This window comes from Lethenteron reissneri, chromosome 12, assembly GCF_015708825.2.
Source record: "Lethenteron reissneri isolate LAM-NWPU_2019-01 chromosome 12, ASM1570882v1, whole genome shotgun sequence".
NCBI classification, from domain to species: Eukaryota; Metazoa; Chordata; class Hyperoartia; order Petromyzontiformes; family Petromyzontidae; genus Lethenteron; species Lethenteron reissneri.
This window is the reverse complement of record NC_083790.1, coordinates 9,563,751-9,589,958: the sequence shown is the minus strand read 5'-3', so window position 1 is coordinate 9,589,958 and position 26,208 is coordinate 9,563,751. Positions and strand designations below refer to the sequence as shown.

Genomic DNA, 26,208 nt, shown 5'->3' with positions numbered 1-26,208 from the left:
TTCTAAAAAACCCGACCGTGCCACCCTTGATATAAATAGTGCTTAGAAAATAAGCAATGATTCACCACCCCTGCTCCCCCAATGATTCCGTGGGTTTTTCTCGAATTGGGGTCACAGTTTTCAACGATTGAAGAATTGATTTTTGGTCTCTTCTGCCATCTCGTCGGTATTGTTTCCAGTTGTCCCTGTGCCATTCATACACCTTGCTTCGCTCGCTTTTCTGAAATGTAACATTTGCATACAGGTACATCGTAAACAATTTGTTGGTGGATGTTTACTGAATACGAGATTCGATTTTAATCGATGAATCAATGTATTATCGTGACAAGAAGAATATCGATGCTCTGTGTCCTGGGTCGTTCAAGCTTCCTTAATGAGAAAAATACATTTTACATTCTCGGCAGGTACTCCTTCATGGCCCTCGACTGATTTCGCGTCATTCACATCATAGAACTTGCAGTAATGATATCGCCGTGACATTACTGGAGTGCCATAATGATGGGCCAGACCATAATGTTAAAGTATTTTTCTTTCTTCCCCCCCCCCCTCCCCCCATTATTAAACGAAACATCACCACTCACTTTGGACAGCCCAGGACAGACAGTCTCGGTACGATATTATCGTACAAAATCAACGGCGTTCGTTTGATTTCGTTTGTGGCATGCCATTTCCGTGAACACTTTGCCATTCCGAGATGTCTGCAAGTTGCAGGGTGCGGGAGGGGGTCCCGTTCGCAGCTGAATCTCGGAATGCGCTTAGAGAGACGTAGTGCCGTTGTTTTTAAAGACATTGTAGTCACCGCAAAGAACTGTAGCGACACGATCGCCTTATGGGGGCCTCGGTACCAATAATGGGAAAGGGTTAATAGGCGCTCGCTAACAGGTCGTGCTGCTTTACTGCCGCCGTATCGGGGTTAATCGGGGGTTGCGTGTGCGTGTGACCCGCAGGGACATGGCGACAACGTGGTGGTGGACATGAAGCTGGTGGGAGAGAAGGAGACGCTGCCCGTCGGATTTATGGCCGTGCAGGACACCCTGGACACGAGTGAGCCGCCGAGGGCCCTAGTGGCCGCATGCACTTGCCACAGAGCCACACACTCACTCACCGGGGGGGTACAGTAATAAGCGTGGACGTGTAACCGGAAGACATAAAGCTGAGTAACTTTTACAATATTCCGGTTGCACACGCGCAGCCCGTTTGTCAATCCGTTGCTGGTTGAGGGCCTTTGAAGTACTTCACTACGCTGGCTCGTGCTGCGTCCGATGAAGGTGCGAAGCGTAAGGAGTACAGCGCGACAATTTGCTACACTCTGCTGGCAAATGCGTAGCCCCGCAGCAGTTCTACAAGCAACCTAATTTGCCTGGTGGTTGCCCATCCAAGTGTGTTATCCAGCTTCTGAGATGTGATGATGGGGGCACGGTTACCGGAGATTTGGCCTCAATGGTCACGCACGTTTGTTACAATATGGAATTGTTTCTCTTCAACGGGCAATACAGGTGCTCATTATCCCCTATCGATTTTCCAAATAATTACGTAATCAAGTTAATGGTAGTTATTCGAGCAAAATGTGAATTGCAACCCCAATAACTGTTAAGATATATGCATATGCGGTAAGTTTATATGGTCATATTAATGACTGGAGCACTAACCCGTAAAAGTAATGATCACAGGCTACTGTGCTGCATGGCAGACTCGTAAATGTTTATGGATATGTCACAGCCCGTGTATTAGTAATGTCTGTGCCATTAAAGGAAGTGAAGTCAGTGATTTCCTGCTTGAATTAGCACTGCGGCGGTGCTCTTTGCCCGTTTGCAGCTCTGAGTAGGTGCTCGGAATTCCATATTCCAACGGCGGGGTGTGCGAGTCTGTCCATAGGACAACCACAGTTGACTTCCCCCACACAGCGTTACTAATTTTATTGACCCCGGAGGGATGATGGGCCGAGTCGATCGCCAACCAGGATTTGAACTCGGCAACCTTTCGCACTGAGCTGCTCGCTCGACCGTTGAGCCACCTGTCCGGATGACGACTCAACCCGAAAACAGCTGATGTGGATGCGTACCTGGCTGTTATGTTCCAGACTGTTGCACGCAATTTGAAAGCTTCATTCATGAGAAACACCGATCTTGAAATCTCAATTTGGCACTTTTACCATATCGCTCGAGTAGCGTCACTCCATCGATGTGTTAAAATCTGCTCTCATGACACCTGGCAACATCACTGGAGTACCATAATGACATGATTAGTAATAACTTGGAAGTGTTTTTTAAAATAATTTAATGAAGTTTTACACGATGAGACGGTCTGAGAAACAAAACACAGCCGAGGTACATATATTTTAGACTTAAGCTGTGGGTTTGGGTTAACGGGTTTTATGAAGATAGATAGGGAAATTTTTTTTTTTTTCAGAAGGAAGGGCCCAATGTGCTGTTAGTCTCTGTTTCATGGATGACCTGCGACAGTACAGATATTGTACAGTGCAGATGTTAGTTACAATCATGGTTACATAATTCGCGATACAAACAGCAAGTATCGGCACAATACATGCTCACTAACAGCTCTGGCCTGTGTGGTCTATAGTGATAAACAGGGGGGCCCTTTCCCCTGTTGATTTGTGTGATTGTATGCTCGAGGCTAAGTGTTGATGCGTGCACCCTAATTGAGAGTGGATGTTTAGTGGCTGTCTGTCACGCAGTAGCAGGACATTCCCCTAATTCAACTAAAAATGAACCGCCTGTGCTGTCCTGACCACACGCTGCCCATCGTGCGCTGTGCCGGCATACACAGTCCTTCGCCAATGCAATACACGTTTTGCATTCAAGCCGAAGCATTGGTCATCGTATGTAAATGCTGCTTATCACCATACATTTGAACATCTTTTCGAGGATACCCATCCCACTGGGAAAACCGCCGGACACTCTATGCACACCCCCACCCTGTGTGTGGGGTATGCGCGGCCGTTTTATCTGCTCCTCGCCAGATTGAGCTGGCGTTAGACGTTGCCAGAGATAGGGTGGGTCGCACGCAAGGGTCTCTGGGCTGTGTCCGTGCACTGCCTCTGTCATCAGTCTTGTGACTGAGCCCGCTATGCGCAAGCGTCTTTGCTGACTCAAGCCCTTCCGGATTATTAGCCTTCTGCAAAAGTAATGATAATGGGATGCCGTGTTGTGTAGTGGCCCCATTAATTACGTGATGCCAGAGCCACTGTATTACTAGGCTGTCATTTGTGTTTAATTCTAACTGTCCATGTTAATGTTCAATGCAAAAAGGCAACGATTTCCCTCTTGCCGTATAGAGCGATTGGGGCAAGTGCTGTCAGCAACCACCACTTATTAAGACAGGTATGGCGAAAGATGGGGGCGGTGTGTGGCGAGCATCATGCACTGGCCACCTTTGTTTCCCCAGTAACTGATGTTTATACACTGCACCAGGTACTAATTTAAGACCGAGTCAACCTAGGGAAGGTGCAGGACCAGTTTAGGTATTCGTCACTCATGTTATGCATGTCCAGGAATTGGACTCTGGTCACCCCCAATCTCAGCAGTAGTGTGATCACCATTTTGCCACTGTTCACTAAAACCTGGGGGGCACATATGTGAATAATAGGTGGTAGGTGAGAGTGTGCAAGTGTAACATGTATAGATCCCTGTGTTCAAGTCAAGTTGCAGCTTATCTTTCACAGTCCACCTGACATTGCGAGCAAGGTCAAGTGACGCTTTTTTTTGTATTTAGTTTGCAGATGCGGTTGAATTGTGCAACACCTATACAACGTGTTCGGTCCACCTCTTGCCACGAGGCCAAATAATTTTGTGAGGCATTGGCTAATTGGGGCGCTGCGGTGGCGAGATGTTAACTTCCTCGCCTGATATGCAGGAGGTTGTGGGTCCGATCCCGACCCTAACGCCCGCATATTTGGTGTTTGCATGTTCACCCCGTGGTCGCGTGGATTTTTCTCCGGGTTCTCCGGTTTTTCCCTCCGCATTTAGAATCAACACGCATTTAGAGTATAGAGGCTGCGATGAATTTCCATGTGATGAGCCACTTCGTTGAGCCATCATTGTGGCTAGGTAGCTTCTGCAAAAGAGCCAATTAGCTCAGTGAGCCTTGCCTAATAAAATAAAAAAATAGTTGATTTTTTAATTGGCGTTCGCTGGGTTCCCGGAAGAACACACGTGTGTTGCACAATCGGAGGTGAGGTAGTGTTATGTTTAGCAATAGCACCAATGTCCAGGGTCACCGTGTCCCGATCTTATCAAGCAAAGGCGTGCGAACTTTGTGCTTTTGAACAAGAATCTTCAATCTTTTCAAATGCATACATTTACACGCTGTTCATATTCAACCCTTTGTTAATCCACTGCTGAATGCTGCCCTGCGCCCTGTACACATTAACAGCTTTTACAATGTGTGTCTAGCTTTTGTACCTGTCATTTATTGTATCACAGTTGTGCTGTAAGTGTGTGTGCTACTATGATAGCACGTGTAAACATCCCGTGTGAATGGCCTGACAGTGACGCGTACATTTTTTTGTTGACATTCTTAGAGGTTGTACATCTTACACAACCTCTACTCCCTGTGATCTTTCCCCCCGTTGTGAACAAATGTGGCAATGGCAATCACTCTGTCCAATCTGCCACACAACCTCTTATGGCGAAGCTTAAAGAGATGCACATCCAAAATGTAACGTTTTCTTTTCAATGTGCGGTAGATCTGTGATTCTTCTACGTTTCTCGTTTCTTTTGTTTATCTTATTGTCGGTCATTCCTGCCCATGCTGGACATCTGCAAAAAAGAGCCTCATAACTCAGCGTATTTCTCATATCTAAAATAAAGATTCTGATTTCCGTGTTGGAATCTCCATTCGCTTGAATGGGACTCTTAACAGGGATCCTGCCATGGAAGATTTGTGTGATAGAAAAGGGATTTTGTTTTGAATCTTTTGCAAATCTAACCTAAGTAGGCTTCGGCCATGCTCGACTTATCATAGCTAAGCATCACCAATTTCAGCTGGACAGAACCTCCGTTGAAATGTATCAGCAATGCCTCGAGAGTGGAGCTTGTCCCATTCCACCCCGGAGTCCAGCGTGGCATTCGGGCTCGATGGGAGGGCCCGTTCCATCCAGTGCCGGTCAACCTTGCCATGTTCCTTACCCATGCGCTGCTCTGAAGCACAGTGCACTAAGGGTTTAGCAAAGGTCATACCGTGGACACATAGCCGCCCTGTGTACATGCCAGACGCTTGGCAGTAGCCGAGGCTACAAGTGCTACGTAGCCATCCTTTCTTTCTCCTGTCCAAGTAAGTATTGAGGCAGTATTCGTCGCTCGTTGTTAGAGCCGTGAGCGTGTGGTAGAATTCCACAATCCTACGATGGCGGTCAGTCTATCCAAAGGACAAGCGTTGTTGGCTTCCTCACAATGCGGCCCTCGTTTTATTTACCCTGGAGGGATGATGGATGATGAGCTGAGGGTTTGGGTGGAGTCAGGCGAAGTTTGCACACTGGGCATTGGTAGCCCTGGTGGTCCCAGTGTGGTAGTAGCCCTGGTGGTCTCAGTGTGGTCGTCCTGGTGGTCCTAGTGGTAGTCCCTGGTGGTGCCGATGGTTGACCCCAAAATGAGGAGGTGATTATTGACCAGAATCCCCATAGAAACGTATTACATGGGTATGGATAGTTCCCATGGATTTGTCCCCCTTCTCTCCTGACCACCCCTCCCCCCCCAATATTTCCACGGTTTGTGAATCCGCAACATATCAACAAGCTCTAATGTGCTTGCAGCCAATGGTTGTTCATGCTGAGACGGTGCAACTTGCTGCACGTAAGAAACCCGATCTGTTCTCAGGTGGCCGCTTCCCGGCATTCAAACCCAGGGCCTCGGCGGTGCTGGCTCGGTGCTCTTACACGTGGCCACGGCGATCCCGAGCGACCCGGCCGCGTCCGGCTTTGCCTTTCAAGTGTCATGCCACCCTTGCTTCTTTTGTAGATAATATTTCCCGCAGCGGAAGTGAAAGACGAGAGCCCGATCTCGGCAAAGAAGCCTGACGTGCCTGGTGCCTGCCCGGCACGGATTACGGCAAGGAGAGCCACAAACCGCTGGCAAAGTTTTATAAAAAAAAAGGACTTCAGGGCAGTTTTTCGCTTGACGCTGCACATTTGGCAATAACATCTCCCGTGACTTCAGTCCTCTAGTATGTGCACACTGATCCGTGCAGTGTGCTCATAAGCTGCCATTCCGCTCTTTGTTTACCGGTCCCCAAGGCAACGATGACCGGTGCTCAAGGTTTTGTTATTTTCCATCCGGGACGGCTGGCCCAGTTTAAATGAAGTCACGCGAATGCCATGCCCTGCTCGTGGTCCTGAATCGAGGGTCCTCCTCTGCCGGTCCTTGTATGTCCCAAAGACTTTCCTGATGAGTGGTGGGCTTGACCCAAGTCTCCCTTGAAAGAGATTCAGTGGACTGCTGGGTTATAAAGCACACAGATTGAATGGACGAGGCTTTGTAATTAAGCCGGTTTGAGCAGATGTGAAATGTCAATTGCTTCTGATTTGTATGAGTAGAGGGTGTTACGGGAACACCCTGTAGGCTTTAAAGTAAACCATTAAAAGCCCGTGACGCGATTCGCAAGAGTATATAATTGAGTGGTGATATTAAAAGCCCAGAACAACATATTATAAAATTAAGGCAACTAAACTACAAAAACTATTGGAATCCTCCTCTTTTCTGCCAGGCCTTCCTTGTAAACAGTGGTCTCTCTTGATAGGCCCTTTCCTGCTTCAATGTTAAGAAAGATAAATGAAAGAGAGAGTTTAAGTTAGCTTTTAAGGTGTTATGGTAGTTGCACAGTGGTAACAAAATTAATTGTTTATCGCTGCGTGTTCTGCCCATGTCGCCAGCCACAGCTACCAGACTGGTTTCTTCGGGCTTGCGTGTTTTCATCACTTCTTAGTGCTGCATATATATTTAGAATGCCGCTGTAATTGTATTTCGAGTATGTAAGCGTGCGCCCAGCTGTGCCGCTGCAGTGGTTGTCTACTCGATGTATGCAAGCGTAACTGCAGTCAAGTGTTGTTCTTCACCACACACAAATTCCCAAGTTTTCATGGTTAACACGGTCAATGAAATGTCTGTTCCCAGTAAGCTGTCCATCCAAACGTTTCTCACGGTCACCTGTGAAATTAGTTAAACTAAACAATGTTTTTAAATATTTTAATTATTATCAGGTAAGGCTAACTGACTTATATAGTTCTTTTTTTCAGAAGAAACAAATGATAGCTCAACAAAGTTGCTTATTATGTGGAAATATATAGCAGCCAAATACTCTAAACGCATGTTTCTAAATGTGGAGGGAAAAACTGAATGATCTGGAGAAAAATCCACGCTACCACGGGGAGAACATGCAAACTCCAAATTTACAACATGCGTCGGGGTCTGGATGGAACCCACGACCTCTTGTTTACCGAGCAAGGCACTTAACATCTTGTCACTGTGGTGCCCCTCTGTCTGTAAAAAGTTCAAGGTTACTGCAGTCAAATTTTGATCCACCCTGTATTTCAGGTCCAGGGATTGCGGACGTAATGTAAATGTCACCATGATGACGCACGTCTGTGTAGCAGCGGTTTGGTGGTGGTTTGGTGGATGATATGTCATTTATGAAACCACCGTCGAACGCATTCCGCATACAAATGTAAATAGGGGAAACAAAGTTCCAGTTGAAAGGAATCTTACTATGGAACCTTTTTGTACCATGTGCGCATTGTTATCCTTACACATGTGTGGGTTTTCTCTGGGCACTCCAGTCCAACCCCCCCCAAACAAAATGATTGGGTAAACATCTCACGTGGCAAGATCCTCGAGAAATATTGTTGAAAATCTATTAGGCTTTAAATTGGGACGTGAAGGATAGTTTTAAGTTGGTGGTGTGTGTACGAGCTTATTTGCAAATGTTTGATGGGATTGTAATGAATTGCTCTAAACGAGTGCATCAATGCATTGTAGAATAGTTGTATTTCTGGCAGTTATTAACTTTGTATAATGAGAGACTTGAGGATAATTAGATTGCCAGGTTTCACCAAAATGCATCCTAATAGGATGTCTGTTTTGAATTTTTAAGTGCAAAAAATGTATAGCTATATACATAGGGATGACATTCAGATTTAAAAAACTAGATTTTTAAGGGACATTTTGGATCTTATCTCAGATGTTTTGGATTGTTTATGTGATTTATTAGTCTAACATATTTGTGCTATGATGTTGGTTCATTGTCCAAAACGTCACCTAATATGTATTTTGTTATAAGGCCGCAATGTTATTGATGAATGCGAGTTGTTTTTGTGAATTGTTCTTGCACACCACTGCCAATGCAGCAGCATCAGCACAGTTTCTTCACTCTGTTAACAGTGAAGTCGGCTGATACCAATCATTTGGGGAAATGACAGAATACAAGCGGTGTCATTTTACGTGACATCTTACTTTAGTGTCAATCCAAGCGTACAATTTTTTTTTCGGTTTACCAAAAACTTCATATCTGGGCCTGATTTCAGGATTTTTCAGATTTTTATGAAAATTTGGGAATGCACCTTTACGGTGTTGCTTTATTTTGGTGGTTGCTTCGGTGCCATGGTGGCGAGATGTTAACTGTCTCGCCTGGTATACAGGGGGTCGTGGGTTCAATCCTGACCCTGACGCCTGTATATTTGGAGTTTGCATGTCCCCCCCCTCCCCCCGTGGTTGCGTGGATTTTCCACCGGGTCCACTGGGTTTTCCCTCCACATTTAGAAACACGCGTTCTTTGGCTGCTATAATTTTCCACGTGATAAGCCACTTTGTTGAGCAACAATTTGTGGCCAGGTTGGTTCTGAAAAAGAGCTATAAAGCTCAGTGGGCCTAACCTGGTATAATAAAACAAAAATGTTTCGTTTAGTATGAAAACACCCCCCCCCCCTCCTCATTTTGGGAATGTGGACTTTCCACCACGAGCTCAGAGCCACCAATAAAGATATTAAGGTGAGCACTGCACCATTCTAGATTTGACGCTTTCGTGACTGCAAGGATTCATATTCTTAGGTTTTTTCGGTAAAGTCATGTAGGTAAAAAATTTAAATTAATAAAAGTAAAATAAAACAAAATAAAAAAGATGTGATTAACCATGCAAAAAAGATGTAACTACACTTATTTGGACCATCTTATTTGACAGACAACTATTACAGGTTATTGATAGACAGCCAGTTTGTTGTTTTATCAGTTTTAGTTTTTACTTGCTTTCTTTTTTCACACTTTTGTTATGTATGCTAGGTGTTAGTTACAAACCGCACCTCTCCATAACAAAGGCTCAGTCCTTTGTTATGCATTCTATTCTTAGTCTTAAGCCTCACCTTACCATATTAATAAAAAGTGTGCCGTTCCTGGCCCTTCCCCCCCCTCAACCATTATATATACGGGGTGGTATTTCTTGTGATCTCTCATTTACTTGATACAGCTGTCGTGGCTGTGACGGTTCCACCTGAAGACGGAGGCTTGTGTTGCTTCAGAAACGTCGTAATTTTTTATTTTATTTTATTTAACTTTTATTAATTTAAATTGTTAACCTACGTGACTTTACCGAAAAAAACCTAAGAACACTGCACCATTGCTCATTTGCGCAGAGGTGCTTTTGACTTTTATAAATCTTATTGCCCATTTGAGAAGCTTGGCATTTGACAGTCATCAAATACAATTGTACACGTCTGCGTAATTGGATGTAATGATTGTTTAATGGTGAGACTATTTTTGTGCAGATGATGGAAGTGTATCGGAAATTTGCAAAGGCAATATCTGTGTGTGTCACTGAATTTGGAGAACGCTCTGATAATGCGCGGCAAATTAATCTGTCCGCTTAAGCATCTGGCAGAGCAACATTGAACACATTTATCAGAAAAAAAACCCCTACCTTGCTGTTGAAGATTAATTTTCAGAAAGCTGTAATTACTGCACGATTATTTTGTTCAAGTTTTAAGTAATGGCTTTGCTAAAGCTGCGAAGCAAGTTGTTAATCACACGAGGACATTTTTGTGACGGTAAAGAGGACCATTATATTAATGATTGCTTGTATGTCTGTGAAAGCGTATAGATGTGATATATGCGCAAATACATGATTTCTTCGTGTGTATCAGCGTTTATCAATGCAACACTTGCAAAAGGGAGCAATCTCATAAACTAAAACAAACCTACCTTTCCTTTAATGTAATTCGGTTATATATTCTTGGTTCTTTCGGTAAAGTCACGTAGAAGGGAAACAATAAAATAATACAAATATAAAACAATAAAATTCTCACGACTGTTTTGATTGCAACACAAGCAATCGTCATCAGGTGTGAAAACCACAGCAAGAAAAAATGAAAAAAGTGGCGTTTTTTTTCGTTAAGAAATTTGAAAAAAGTGGCGTTTTTTTCGTTCAGAAAAAACGCCACTTTTTAAATTTTCTTGCTGTGGTTTTCACACCTGATGATTGCTTATGTTGCAATCAAAACGTCGTGAGAATTTTATTTTTTATATTTTTTATTATTTTATTGTTTCCCTTCTACGTGACTTTACCGAAAGAACCAAGAATATGAATCCCTGCAGTCACGAAAGCTTTAAATCAAAATGTAATTCGGTTAATTGTGATTTATTTAAGCAGGTGAAGTACAACTGAGATTGATTATTATATCTTCTACTGGGGAACTATTGGGAGAACTTTAATTTTTTTCTGGGCATAGCTTTTATTTATTCACAAATCATGAGGTCATCATTATAGCTCATGCCAGTCATCGATGCCACGACATCTCGCCCTTTCTGCCTTCCCCATGCCACATTCCATAATTGCTGCAGAGGCAAAACCATATCTCCAGGGTCTGCTGATAAAGTGTCCCACTTCTGGATTGTATGTCTCGGTAACCTGTCCATTGTTTCTGTCTGTCACCTGTCCATTGGAATGTCTTCACCAGTAACCTGTCCATTCATTGTTTGTCTGTTAACTGTCCATTCATATGTCCGTCTGTCACCTATCCATTCAATTATGTGTCTCAGTAACCTGTCCATTAAAATGGCTGCCTTGGTAACATTCATTGTTTGTATATCTAGATTTGAAGTTTTTGTGACTGCAAGGATCCGTACTCTTTGGTTCTTTTGGTAAAGTCACGTAGGTGAAAAAAAAATAAAGGAATAACTAAATCACGACGTTTCAGAGGCAACACAAGCTTCCGTCATCAGGTGGGACAACCGCAGCAAAATAATTTTTACAACCACAGCAAATGTTTTTTTACTGTGGTTGTCCCACCTGATGACGGAAGCTTGTGTTGCCTCCGAAACGTCGTGATTTCGTTATTTTAACATTTTAAATCTTTTATTTATTTATTTTCACCTACGTGACTTTACCGAAAGAACCCAAAGAGTATGTTTGTATGTCCCCTGTCCACTTTCATACCAATTCCAGCACATTGGAATTCATAGTCAAGAAAAGTGAAAGAAGCTGCATTGTCTGCCCTCATCCATCCTGTTCACACCGTTACTTCCTTGTCCTGGTTAAGCCGATTTAGATATATTAGTTTGAATGAAACAAAATCAGTCTCGTGTTATTAGTTTGTCTTATTTTTTCACAGTTTCTATTCCAAAGGTGCTGTAAGTGTCATGTCACGACACCAAGTATACATTTTGGAGCAGTGCCTCACCCCGTGTGCTAGAGAATGGGCCAAAGAAGCAGATATCGCAGAACTTATTATGAGGTTCCTTCAAGAGACATTTTTATTCACTCGGAGGTCAGTCATTTAAAGTATTTGAGGTGCAATAGTGAGTGATTTGTTGAAGCAGGACAGATTACATGTATTGAGGGGGTTCAGGAGTTGTATTTGATGCAATGATGCCAGAGAGACTGGAAGGGAAAATGTATTGTATTACCAGGTAAGGCTCACTGAGCTATGTAGTTCTTTTACTGGTAGGAACCTCCTGGTTACACCAGCCCACAGGGGATTATTGTGTCCGTCCGTCTGTCGTGCATCCAAAAATGGGAGGGGTGGGGAGGGTGTGGCTGGGTGGGGGGTGGGAGGGGTGGGGCTGGGTGGGGAGGGTGGGGCTGGGTGGGGAGGGGCTGGGTGGGGAGGGTGGGGCTGGGTGGGGGGTGGGAGGGGTGGGGCTGGGTGGGGAGGGGCTGGTCACCCCGTGGTGCCCTTATAAAACTCAACGTTTAACCTACTCACGCCGGCTTGTGCCCGCCCTCACAGTCGGGCATATTTGCGGAATACACCACGCCGCCATTGACCCTGGCCATTGACCGAGCAACCCGACGTTCCTACCAGCTCCCTCCGCAGGAATGTGTTTCAGAAGCCAGCTGGGCACATGATAGCTCCATGGAGTGGCTTATCACGTGGAAATGTATAGCAGCCAAATACTGTAAACAGTGAAACGATCACTCTGGAAGAGTGACGTGATTAGTGCTGGTACACGGTGCAGAAACGGTGACACAAAGAATGAAGTCAGGAAGGAGGAGAAAGAGATTGCTTGCCAGGACAGAGATGAGAATGTGAGAAGAATGTTTGGGAATATCTCAAAGCGAAAAGAGGGGTGATGCAGAATTTGGAGCCTTAGCAGGTTTTTTTTTTTAACTGATATTCTCGAGAAGGTGAAGGAGGTGAGATGGTTTGGCTACCTGTTGAGAAGGGACAACGAATATGCAACTATAAGGGCTGTGGAGATTAGAGACCCACAGACTCACATAGAGACCCATCGTCTAAAAGGGCTGTGGAGCTGCCATCGGTGCAGCGCAGAACGGGGAGAGGGAGACCGAGAGTGAGATGGGAGGCTACGGCGGATCAAGATACGAGGACAGTGGCTGGGAATAGAGAAGAGGTGCAGAATTTAAGCTCATGGAGAAAGAAAATCTGAGCAGCCAATCCCATCCGGTAATGGGGACTTTGAATGACAAGAAAGTCACAATCGGGGTGTGGTTCTCTCACACCCTGCTGCTCACAGATATGTTTATTGCTTGACAGTAAACCTGGCGTTTGTAATTTTGAGAGTTTGAACGTGGCGGCTTGAAGAAAAAAAACCAAATCACATGCGATGGATTTTATTTATCCGAGCATTTGTGACCAGGCCGAGACCATCAACTCATTACCGTTGAGCACCCGGCTTAATAGTGGGCTTCCAAAAAACCCAGATTCGCACAGTGTGTTTTCTTTTTTGCGAACGACACACTCGCACACACGCCTGGCAACAGTGGCAGCAGTGAATCGTGGCCCGCGTATGGCACTGGCGATTTTTTTGGTCGAGTTCGTTTGTGAACTCCCACACAAACCCTCAGTGGGCAGTTATGCCAGACCCCTTAAATGAAAATTTCCCTGAAAAGACACTGATTTAAATAGGAGCTAAGGGGGGCATTTTGTACTTCAGTTGTTTTATGAAGCTGACCCCAGCAGTCTACTTGCTTGACAGGCTTCTACTTTTCGACAAAATATATAATCGGACAATATGTCTTTCTCATGTATCCATCTCTCCATATGAAAAAACAAATGTATTTCTTACACAACCCATCAGCTGCATGGCCTTCTGGGAGTATTTCATTTCAGTTAACCCGAACTCTGGGCCGGTTTTGACATGCAGTTTCTTATCGGCAGAGTCAGGCTTGCTTGATGATACACTACGTCAAAACCGGTACAGAGGGTGCTTGTCTGGAAATAATTCTGCCGAAATTATGGACTCCCGGAAGGCTGTGACGGCTGATGAGTTGTGCAAGAAATCCGTTTTGTTTCTTTTAACGCGCAGAGACGGATTTATAAAAGAGACAAAATGGTGTGCTTATTTAGATTTGTGTATCCTCTGCGGTGACGCCCGCGTGATTATTTTGAGCTTCCTCGACAAGGTCACGTGCTCTGCACGCGACGGCGCGGCCCACGCACCGCCACCTGTGCTGTTGACGCGACGGCCCCACGCGCGCTCGCGTCGCTGTGCCCTTGACTATATCGCGGACCCTAACTGTGGAAAGATGAATGTGTTTACTCTCACCCGTCGCAAACGTCGGCTCACGTCCGGTACTTAGACGGTGTGTACCCTAGCCGATGGCCTCGGTGGGCCGCTACCGTAGGCTTGTTTGTGATGGTTTTTTTCTTCCACCTTTGCGTGCGTCACACCAGCTTACGGGAAATATTCAAACGGACGTCAGCGTTTCATCGTTGTTGGTAAATGGCTGTCGCGAAATGCACATCGCCCAGCTTATATGTCGCCGGGTGTTTTTTTTTTTACTCAAGGTGTCTTTTTTTTTCTTCCAACTTTGGCGGTCGGCGCATTGGCACGTGCACGTCATCTGCCAGCGGCGCTTAGTTTAAGCGGGTGGTGACGTGGAATGGAAAAACTAGCCACCGGTTGAAATTCAACGTTCTTGCAGTCATCCCATAGGACAACCGTTGTTGACAGTGGTAATAATTTAATCGGCTCCAAGGAAATGATGGGCTTATTTGATCCAGGACCGGGAGTTGAACTTGTCAGAGTGTGTCTGCTAGAATTAACATTGGGGCAGTTGCTAAGGCAGCGGAGCAAGCTTCAAATTCCCATAGTGGAGGCCACTTTATTCATGGCAACAGATATGTAAACAAAATTAATGCGAGATATATTTGGCTTGGTAAGCTGCAACGTCAAGTGCTGTTAGAGAGCACTTGCTAAGGCCGGCGTGAACAATAGGCGGTGCTGGGGACAGCACCGTGCCTGACCACCTTGGTCTTTCCATTCATAAATGTTCATATACCACACCGGCTACTCATTTACGGCTGAGTTTAACTAGGGATGAACCAGGACAGACATTGATGCCATCTGTCATTGATGTTATTTACGACCAGCAATCAAACTCGGCTGACTCACTTCCTGCTCAAACGAGCATTGAGGCAATGTTCATCTTCTGTTCCCAGCCCAGCACCAGTGGTGAAAACTCCACGTTCCTATGGCAGGAGAGAGTCTCTCCTTAGGGCAACCATTGTTGATTTACGTTTTAAAATGGTACTCATTTTCTCGACTTCAGAGGGATGATGGGCCGGCCGAGTCGACACCCAACCAAGATTTGAACTCGTAACCTTCCGATTGTGAGGGGCGCACACACTTACTCATCACTGCGTTTGCATTGTAGTCATAATATAATTTATCTCCGAACACCTGACTGAGTAACAAAATTATTTTGTGAAGGGGTCCTCCTGCATTGAATGGGATGTTTGATCAGATCGATTTTAAAGAGTTTTGTTGGGTATGGGATGGAATGAGTATTCAAGTGGAATGCTGGACCTTTCCATGATTAGGTCGGAAAACACATTCCTGCGGAGTGAGCTGGTAGGAACGTTGGGTTGCACGGTCAATGGCCAGGGTCAACGGCGGCGTGGTGTATTCCGCAAATATTCCCGACTGTGAGGGCGGGCACAAGCCGGTGTAAGTAGGTTAAACGTGGAGTTTTATAAGGGCACCACGGGGTAACCAGCCCCTCCCCACCCAGCCCCACCCCTCCCAGCCCCACCCTCTCCAGCCCCACCCTCCCCACCCAGCCCCCCCCCACCTTTCCCACCCGCCCCTCCCCACCCTCCCCACCCAGCCCCTCCCCACCCAGCCCCTCCCCACCCAGCCCCACCACACCCAGCCCCTCCCCACCCTCCCCTCCCCACCCAGCCCCTCTCTCCCCACCCAGCCCCTCCCTGCACGCGGACACAATAATCCCCTGTGGGCTGGTGTAACCAGGAGGTTCCTACCAGTATAACCTACATCAGGGGTCGGGAACCTTTTTGACTGGGAGAGCCATAAAAGCCAAATATTTCTCAATATATTTCATTGACAGCCATATAGTATTTTTAACGTATAATAAATTACATATGTCTTGCCACTTCTGGTCACGGGACCCGTGACCCGAGAAATTTAATCTTCAAAACTAATTTGTTTATTTTAAAATGACACAGTATTATTAAACAATATCACAAGTTCCAAACTGATTATATTTTTATTTTATTATTATTATTATTTTTTTCACCTCAAAATTGTCTGGGAGCCATATGCCGTCACCGGAAGAGCCATATATGGCTCGCGAGCCATAGGTTCCCGACCGCTGACCTACATCCTGCAGGTACCTTGCTTGCCTGGGTGGTAGTGGGGTGTCACATTCGTATGATAGTTGAATCCCCACCGATGCTCGCCTTTCGTACATTCGCATTGCAGTTCCCTTTTTCGACGAAACATTGTTTTGGAAAATTGATGGGACAGATAAATAATGTGTATGTCCTTCCACAAAACACATTCCAATGCACGGACAGGATAAAGATGAATACTTAGTTTCTAGGGAGTCAAACGAATGTATTAAGGATGTTGAGAATAGGTTTTAAATTCCAACCAATTGTAGACGGCTGTGGTAAGGACACTAATGCAACAACAACCCATAAATCACAGTACACAACACCAGGAGAAGCTGCTAAACAGAAACAATACTGTTTTGGAACACGCGATGGTGGCTCACTATATACGAATTCGCCGAGTTGTTTCTCCTACTTATAACCAGAAACCCAACGAATAATGCCAACAGTGGTGAAGTGAGCATGTGATTGGATCGCGGTAGTGCAGTGGTTAGCGCACTACTGCGCTGCCAACCCAGCGTTGCCTGTGTTCTATTCCTGGCCACAATCAACATTGGTTACGAACGATATCTGAACTGGTTTTGGACCTTCTCTAGGTCAACTCGGCCTGAAACGAGTGCCTGGTGCAGTGTGTCGACACGAACGCGGGAGAGACTAAGGTGGCTGTACCCGGTCACTACCCCCCCTCCCCTGCCGAGCGTGAGAGGCGCTTGCTAGCAGCGCTCGCCCCAACTGTGTGTGTGTTAGAGACTACACGGGGGACCTTTGTCTTAGTGCATCTTTGTATCTGTGCGTGTGGCACCGCGCAGAGGAGCCTGCGCTGCAGAAGAAGCGCCTGTGCGTGAAGCTGATCCCGCGCGACTCCACGGAGGTCGCCGTCTGCGACGTCAAGGTCAACGGGCGGGCGCGCCAGCCCCCGCCGCACTACACCTTCATCGGGTACGGGGGGCACGGGGCACGGGGCGCCAGCTGGGCACACTCACGCTATCCGCCGCTCCGTACGCGAGCTGGCTGTACAGAGTGGGTCGACGGGGTTGCGCCGACTGCTTTGAGATTCATTATATCGTTTGCGAACATGAAAACAACTCAACTTGTTTTCCGATGACACTGTGTACAATCGGCGGCGTTTCGAGCAATGGCCCTTGTTTGGAACAGGAGTAACCTACATATGCCAATAAAAAAAAAAGGTCCACCAGAAAATATTGTTGTAATTTACTGCGTATCAGGCCTCATGTTGCCGTCACCAACTGTTAGCCACGCACACTTAGGCCTCTCTCTGTTTGTGATATGAAATAGGGCAATTGCTGTGAAAAATCACCTATTCTATTCTTTTCGTTTTAAGGCCCTGCAGTGTTATTGACGAACGTGTTGAGGTTTTTTGTTATTTGTGCTTTTGCATCATTGCCAACGCAGCATCACCAAGTCATGTGCATTTGGAAATGTGGAGTACGACAGAGCTATGGGCGAGAAAATAGCCTGCTGAACCAGATTTCACAGAACTACTTCCAATGTCCCATCAAGTGACGTTTATTATCCACATACTAAGGGACATACTTTCAAACCCTGCTATGGAGAGAAATGATTACCTAATCGCATTGATATTTTAGTTGGAAATTAGCCTAATTATAACTCGATGGTTTTTTGTGCTCTCATTCAGTACGTATACTTAGAACTAAATGTGGGTGGGTATGTGCCAGTGTGATGAGTACCTTGTGCGGTGTGTAAACAGCACCACTGGGGAGACAAATGCGGTCGGGTGTGGTGCTGGCCACCCACCCCCTCGCGTACCGTACCAGCCTTTGTGAGCAGCACCTACCCCAAAAGTATGTTAAGGCTATACCGGGGATCTTTGTCTTTGATACCTTTTTTTCAGGGAGCTGAACAGCATGGGGCTGTGGTTCAAGCTGGGCAGGGTTCCCAAGTCTCCCTTCCGCATGGTCAGGGGGCCCAGCGCCCCCCAGCTGCCAACCCCAACGCCTTCCCCCAGACCCAAGATGCCCCCAAGGTACGTGATTCTCAACTGCCCCCTCATTCACTTGCCACCTCTGTCGGGATGGAGGGCCTGAAATTCAGTGCTTTGGGGAGTTGTGCTTGGTGGATCGTGTAGGCACCGAGTCAGCAGAGCTGTGACGACGGTGGTCGGTGGATCTGTACGGTAGTGCGGTTGTTTACGATCTGCTGTCCACGGGCCGCTTGGTGCTCCTCCGCAAGGCCGCACACGGGAAGTGATCCGCGGAACTGTTGCAGATGGTTTTAAGTTTTGTTGAACAAAAATCACCTTCTGACCTTTTTGACTTGCACGGCGGTCTGCAGATATTTGTTAAGGATGGGCAGTGGCTTTGTGGGTGCATAAAGTTTGGAGAACCTTTGCCGATGCCTTTTGAATGGGTTACAGTGACTTCCAGTTCCGCAAGTGGGTTGGGGGGTTGGGGGGGTAAGGGGTGGGGGGTTTCTGGCCACTCCACGTTCCCTTCCACAGAAATAAATAAACTAGGTGAGAAATTGACGCGTCTCAAGCAACTTCGCTCCCAGCTTGTTTGTCAGTCCGCTGCTGGACGAAGGCCTCCCCAAGCCGCCGCCATCTCTCTTGCATGTAACAATCCACCCCGCACTTGCACACAAACTAATTTCGTCGCTCCATCTATCTGTAATGCGGGCGTAAATGGGCGGGGCGGATATGACGATCCGAGAGGGAGGAGTCAGGGTCACGTGGGGGAGAAGTTATAGCGGGGAGACAGGAAGCCATCTGGGTCAGTCGGGGGAGTGAAGGGTGGTGAACACGTTGGGTGGTCGCCGTGCCTCAGCCTGGTGGCTGAGGGGCTCATGACGGCGCCAGCCAGCGGGGTGGAAGAGAGTTGGGGATAGAGCTGAGGTTGGAGATGGCGAGATAGCCACAGAGGCCACGCAGGGCTGAGATTGGAGATGGCGAGATAGCCACAGAGGCCACGGAGGGCTGAGGTTGGGGAGTGGCGAGATCGCCACACACGGTAAGACTCGGCACCGCCGGCCAGCGGTGACCGAGCACGGAGGAACAGGGAGCAGCGGTGGAGCTGCTGTGAGAGCAGCCAGAGGGCTGCACCAAGAGCCTGCAGCGGAGCTGCAGGAGCGCGGAAGGCTACGGGAGCGAAAGCAGCCGTGGAGCTGCCAGGCAGAGAGTCTCAGGAGGAGTGCCGTGAGGGAAGGAGAACGCGAACCCAAATAAAGGACACGGAGTCAGAGAGAAGTGTCCGAGTCCTTTATTACACTGGTGTCAGAAGTGAAACGGCATCTCAAAACAACTGAGAGAAGAAAAAAAAAGAATATTCCTGCGCCATCATCTGCTACATCATCAGACGACGACGACCTTCCTCAGACGGTGGACCTGCCTGCGATGGAAGAGGAGATCCGTGCTGGAACGAGTACGGGTCCGGGTGAGCAAGGTGTCACCGCGTTGGTGGACCTGTCTGTGCCGGAGGACGCCAACTTACGATGGAGACAGATGGCGACGCAGATGGAGACCTTGAAAATCGTGCTGGCGCAACTGTGTGAGTTCACCACGCCGAGGACGGCGTCGGGGAGGCCCGGGGGTGATCCGCAGGCCTCCGCCTTTCCTGCGCTGCCAGCGCCATTTGCCACGTGGCACGAAGACGCCATCTTGGGCGTGGCAGGGGAGAAAAGGCGGGAAGCCGCCATCTTGTCTTCACCGCGGCGGGGAGACGCCGCCATTCAACATCGCAGCGGTGACGCAGCTTTGCGCTGCCATCTGGAGGTGCCTCGGGGAGAGCAGCCTGCAGTGAGCTGCTGCGCGAGGACGAGCTGCGAGGAGAGGACGACGATGCTGCGGCTGCTGGGGCGGGAGCTTCCCGTCCTGGCTCGGATGCGTGACAACGGAGCAGTCAAGTCGCCGAACGAGTTCTGCGAGGCGTCTCAAGTTGCCACCCTGCCGTCCTCTTCTTGCTGCAGCCCCGGGCGAGTCGTAACGATACGCACCCGGCCTTAACACACACCTCACCCATCTTTCGAGGGCCGGGGGGGGCGATTTTGTTTTTTTCTCTCATGACTCGATTGTGCGGAGCGCGGTTCGGACTGTGTGTATGTGTGTGTAATAACGATGAACGCGCTATCTGCTTGTTGCTTGGTGTCAATATAAGTGTGTGCGTGTGCTGAGAATGGACGGAGAGTCTGCTGTATTGCTGAGTGTCAAATTGTGTGTGTGCGCTGCGGCATGGAGTTGTTATCTTGATGGCGAAGTTAATTATTAACTCGGGAGCGTCGGGTATCTTGCGCTGTATTATCTCGTGGGTTACCTTGTGCGATGGGCTTAATTGAAAAAAAATATATATTTTTTTGGTGTATTGTGCTGCGAGGTGCTATGTGCGATGTGGTCGTTGCAAGAGAGATAATGTTTGTGTTGTTGCTGCAAAGTTACGACAGGATTAATGGTGTGTTGGTTGCCTGCAGATCTGCTTGCTATTGTGCTTAAATGTACGCGTGTGATCGCGATATGCTGACTGTATGTGCTGTTACACCGTTCTGTACGGTTATGGGGTGCAATGCATTGGTTGACTATTGGGGGTTGGGATTGTTATTATTTGTGCGTACCTGTTTGGAAATTAGTAACAAATTCGAGGGGAACCCAAAAAAAAAAAAATTGGTTGTATGGTTGTTGTGCACACGAGATTGCGTGTATATTATAAATGGGCGGGGCGGATATGACGATCCGAGAGGGAGGAGTCAGGGTCACGTGGGGGAGAAGTTATAGCGGGGAGACAGGAAGCCATCTGGGTCAGTCGGGGGAGTGAAGGGTGGTGAACACGTTGGGTGGTCGCCGTGCCTCAGCCTGGTGGCTGAGGGGCTCATGACGGCGCCAGCCAGCAGGGTGGAAGAGAGTTGGGGATAGAGCTGAGGTTGGAGATGGCGAGATAGCCACAGAGGCCACGCAGGGCTGAGATTGGAGATGGCGAGATAGCCACAGAGGCCACGGAGGGCTGAGGTTGGGGAGTGGCGAGATCGCCACACACGGTAAGACTCGGCACCGCCGGCCAGCGGTGACCGAGCACGGAGGAACAGGGAGCAGCGGTGGAGCTGCTGTGAGAGCAGCCAGAGGGCTGCACCAAGAGCCTGCAGCGGAGCTGCAGGAGCGCGGAAGGCTACGGGAGCGAAAGCAGCCGTGGAGCTGCCAGGCAGAGAGTCTCAGGAGGAGTGCCGTGAGGGAAGGAGAACGCGAACCCAAATAAAGGACACGGAGTCAGAGAGAAGTGTCCGAGTCCTTTATTACATATCCAGTGGACTTGAGCTCGGACGTGTTCGATTTTGTGGCTGTCACTCTGTTATTATTCTTGACCCTTCAGCCATCAACCCTTTAGGTGACTTTTCTAAATAGTTTCAATGAATCAGAATGTATTTATACTGGAGGAATCCGATGAGCTATAAAGCTCTTTATAACAGGTGCCCAGTAGGGGCAGGTAAGAACGTTACAACAAACAATACAATTGTAGTGCAAAGTACAATAAAGATAAACAAATCACCCAAACACGTACACAGTGCATCGTGCCTGTGGTGTTTAGATTTTTACTAATTGTTGCATCAAAGCACGTCTATGCTATTCGTTCGTTTGTGAGACGCTTCTAAGGCCGTACGGATAATTAGACCTGACCCCAAAAGCTGCCCCCCCCCCCGTTCCAAATATTTATTCTAATAAGCGACTTGGGTTCGTTAAATAAATAACCCGGCACCCACGTCTTCTTATACGGCGGCGAGCAGCTGGCTGTGACGAACGAGGATTCCCGGGGCAGATCGCAGCGTCTCCTCCGCCTAATTTAAACTAGCCCTGTGTGCAGCCGCCATCTGGCAGCAAAGACCACTTAATGCCTGCACCTTTGGTGCTCGCGGCGCACGCAGGCGCGGCTCTGTTTGGGCGCGTGACTACGGCGCGGCGCAATTAGCGCGCGATCCAAAAACATGCCGGGGCCTTGGTGGAGCGCGCGCGGCAGGCAAAGGGGAACTTTTAGATCTTTAGTGGCGGGTCTCTCTTGCGCGCGCTCTCGGAAATTACGCTTCTCCTCGGAGTTCTTTGCTCAGCTCTGCCGATTTTACGGAGCGGCGGAAGGAGGCGTTGGGGGGTGGGTGGTGCGTTTGCTGGCGACACCGTTAAACGTCACTGTGGGCAAACCTGGGAACCATCGTGGGATTGAACTACACTTGCCAAATATAATAGCGTCTGTCGTGTTTGTATGGGTGGGAGCGGTAGACGCAGCGGTTAGCGCGCACTGCGTTGCGTACGCGGTGACGCGAGTTCGATTCTCGGTCACGGATTCTGTCAGTGGCAGTGATATTTGAACCTCTCTTGCCCCCCTCCACCCTCTCATCATTCCATGCGAAGCAACATTGTCCTTCCCCCACACCTCCGATTAGCATGGTTGTCTTTGTATGGTGCGAAAGAAGTGCTACATACATAGATACAACGTGTTGGAGTCTGATCAAACACAACCCCCCCCGTGACTGATGTGGCTCGGGGAGGCTTTTATCCAGCAGTGGATTGACAAAAGGTTGTACACCCACACACGTGCACAGTATTTGTATACTCTATTACTGTACAATTTGCACATCGCCAATGAAATCAGCAACAGTAGCAGAAGACGTCGGGAAGACAGGGGTTACAGATCTGTAAATGATAATTCCTATAACTCAGCTAAATGGCAGACTTCTTCACAATTTTACCCACTTTAGTGTGATTTCACTGCCCCGTTTGACCAACTCCATGCAGCTGGTGAAAATCCCATCGCTGGGTCATCATCTTAACCTTGAAATTCAACAAACCAGCCTGGTCTCCACGCATAGTGAGCGATCTCACCACACAAGCATTATTATACGGCTAGAACACACTAAATGTGTTGCCACATGGGCAACTCAAAACTCAAAGTTATTTTCACACCTTGTAAGTTAGCTAATGCTCTTCTACGTCAACACACTGTTAGAGAGGCGTAGCTTTGCCCGACAGACTCTTGCGGGTAGGATTGGCGGAGATGGTGGTGGGGGGGGGCGTGGTTGATTGGGCATGGTGGGCGTACGGGGAGGTGAAGCGGCGATGCAAAGTGGGGGGCATGCGCACGCACGGTTTGAAAATTGCTTTGCAGTGAAAGCAGTTTATAAATAACCGCTGTATGTGCGAGAAGCAATTAGGGTAATTGCGGCGTGCTGGGACGGTGCGGTGGCAGCCGTCGTATGTTTGCGCGCGTGGCTTCGTGGTCACACGAGGGAAGGGCTCTGAGATTTCCAGGGAGAGAAGACGCCTCGCTCCGAAACTCGGGAAGCGTGTGCCGGTTGCCAGATTAAAAGGCTGTGCGGAAAAGAAAATGATTGCACGATGGCCCAATCCAGCGCCACTTGCGTCTTCGTTATATCTACACCACCACGCATTTTGGTCACGGGAGATGGGCATCATCATGGCCAGCCATGATCAGTCCACTGCTGGGTGAAGGCCTCAAGCCATCCACCATATCTTGTGGTCCCCGAGTTAGAGACATCTCATTGACTAATAGTAGGTTTTTACCCTTTTAACTGGTACAAAACTGACACCTTTATTCAAGGCATCATGTTTGCAATGACCACAACACAAGTAGTCAAAAAAGCAAACAAAAAGAAGCAACTCTGATAAGGATGATAATATGCACTGTCCTTGAAGTTGATTGGCCCACACCCGAGACGGCTTTCTTTAGAGCCTAGTCCCCATTGGTGTAGGGCCAGATGACACCAGAAGGCGTACAACTCAAACACAGTGCAATATCAGAGTATTGAGAGCTCGGGGTAAGCATTTACACTATGAGATCTCTTTTACCAGTGGCAAAATATAATAGTAGGTTTTTACCCTTTTAACTGGTACAAAACTGACACCTTTATTCAAGGCATCATGTTTGCAATGACCACAACACAAGTAGTCAAAAAAGCAAACAAAAAGAAGCAACTCTGATAAGGATGATAATATGCACTGTCCTTGAAGTTGATTGGCCCACACCCGAGACGGCTTTCTTTAGAGCCTAGTCCCCATTGGTGTAGGGCCAGATGACACCAGAAGGCGTACAACTCAAACACAGTGCAATATCAGAGTATTGAGAGCTCGGGGTAAGCATTTACACTATGAGATCTCTTTTACCAGTGGCAAAATATAATAGTAGGTTTTTACCCTTTTAACTGGTACAAAACTGACACCTTTATTCAAGGCATCATGTTTGCAATGACCACAACACAAGTAGTCAAAAAAGCAAACAAAAAGAAGCAACTCTGATAAGGATGATAATATGCACTGTCCTTGAAGTTGATTGGCCCACACCCGAGACGGCTTTCTTTAGAGCCTAGTCCCCATTGGTGTAGGGCCAGATGACACCAGAAGGCGTACAACTCAAACACAGTGCAATATCAGAGTATTGAGAGCTCGGGGTAAGCATTTACACTATGAGATCTCTTTTACCAGTGGCAAAATATAATAGTAGGTTTTTACCCTTTTAACTGGTACAAAACTGACACCTTTATTCAAGGCATCATGTTTGCAATGACCACAACACAAGTAGTCAAAAAAGCAAACAAAAAGAAGCAACTCTGATAAGGATGATAATATGCACTGTCCTTGAAGTTGATTGGCCCACACCCGAGACGGCTTTCTTTAGAGCCTAGTCCCCATTGGTGTAGGGCCAGATGACACCTGATATTGCACTGTGTTTGAGTTGTACGCCTTCTGGTGTCATCTGGCCCTACACCAATGGGGACTAGGCTCTAAAGAAAGCCGTCTCGGGTGTGGGCCAATCAACTTCAAGGACGTTGCATATTATCATCCTTATCAGAGTTGCTTCTTTTTGTTTGCTTTTTTGACTACTTGTGTTGTGGTCATTGCAAACATGATGCCTTGAATAAAGGTGTCAGTTTTGTACCAGTTAAAAGGGTAAAAACCTACTATTATATTTTGCCACTGGTAAAAGAGATCTCATAGTGTAAATGCTTACCCCGAGCTCTCAATACTCTGATATTGCACTGTGTTTGAGTTGTACGCCTTCTGGTGTCATCTGGCCCTACACCAATGGGGACTAGGCTCTAAAGAAAGCCGTCTCGGGTGTGGGCCAATCAACTTCAAGGACAGTGCATATTATCATCCTTATCAGAGTTGCTTCTTTTTGTTTGCTTTTTTGACTACTTGTGTTGTGGTCATTGCAAACATGATGCCTTGAATAAAGGTGTCAGTTTTGTACCAGTTAAAAGGGTAAAAACCTACTATTATATTTTGCCACTGGTAAAAGAGATCTCATAATCTCATTGACTGTTAACAAAAAGTAAGTTTGCATGGGCAGCAGGTGTCACTAGAAGGGTGATTAACGCCTTAAGCAGAAACGGGAGGATTTCTCCGCAAATCTGGTTGTCGCCTGGTGATGCTAGTTATAATTGCTGGTGAAACGTTTCACTCAGATCGTAAATGTTGTGGGTTTACTCTCCTCCAACACACCGGTGTGCTGTACTAGTAACGAATTGGCATGCTTGATTTAGTAACAATACTTTCTAATTGGCTGTGTCGGGTGATGGCCGGTTTAACGACACATTTATATTTACGCGATCTAACCCAAAAAAAAAACCGATATTATAGTCTTAAGCAGTAATTGGCAAGAGTGGGGTCTGATGGCTGGGAAATGGCGTAGGTGGCAAGCTTTGGTGCATCACAGGTTTAGGCTGCGAGGTGGCCAGGAGGTGTCAGTACACAGCAGATTGATTCTTGAAGCTATCTGTGTGAAGATTTGAGTGAATATCTCCTCGTATGTGTGGATTCTCTGCAGGGACTCCAGTTTCCTCCCGCATGCAGAGCCCTCATTATTGGAATTGGCCGAACATCCCAGTGCAGAAACCTCCTGAAAAAAACGTATCTTGAGGCTCAGGCTTGCCCCCGGGTAAAAAAAAGGACACTTATTATTATTACTACAAATGTAACCCTGCTTCTGTTCACCCGTTAATATTGATTCTTAAGCTTATTATGCACGCATTGAATGGCGTATTGAAGATTGAGTGTTTTTCAGTTTGTTTCCATTGCATGTAATGACTTCACCTGATCTCTCCAGCCACTAGCGGCAGCTGCATTCGCCACGATGTAAATGAAA

At 47.2% G+C, this 26,208-nt stretch overlaps 2 protein-coding genes across 7 annotated transcripts in view; both read left to right on the top strand.

Annotated features, from left to right (window-relative positions):
* LOC133341875 (pre-B-cell leukemia transcription factor 1-like) overlaps window positions 1-26,208 on the top strand; it is an 801,687-nt gene that overhangs the window by 356,842 nt on the left and 418,637 nt on the right. The window lies entirely within an intron of this gene.
* Window positions 1-26,208, top strand: part of MVB12B (multivesicular body subunit 12B) — a 116,980-nt gene that overhangs the window by 15,880 nt on the left and 74,892 nt on the right. For all 6 annotated transcript variants that reach the window (XM_061550681.1, XM_061550679.1, XM_061550683.1 and 3 more), the window contains 3 exons: window positions 948-1,044; window positions 16,906-17,035; window positions 17,970-18,101. In XM_061550681.1, coding sequence (XP_061406665.1) covers window positions 948-1,044; window positions 16,906-17,035; window positions 17,970-18,101 — 359 coding nt within the window. The remainder of the gene's footprint in view (window positions 1-947; window positions 1,045-16,905; window positions 17,036-17,969; window positions 18,102-26,208) is intronic.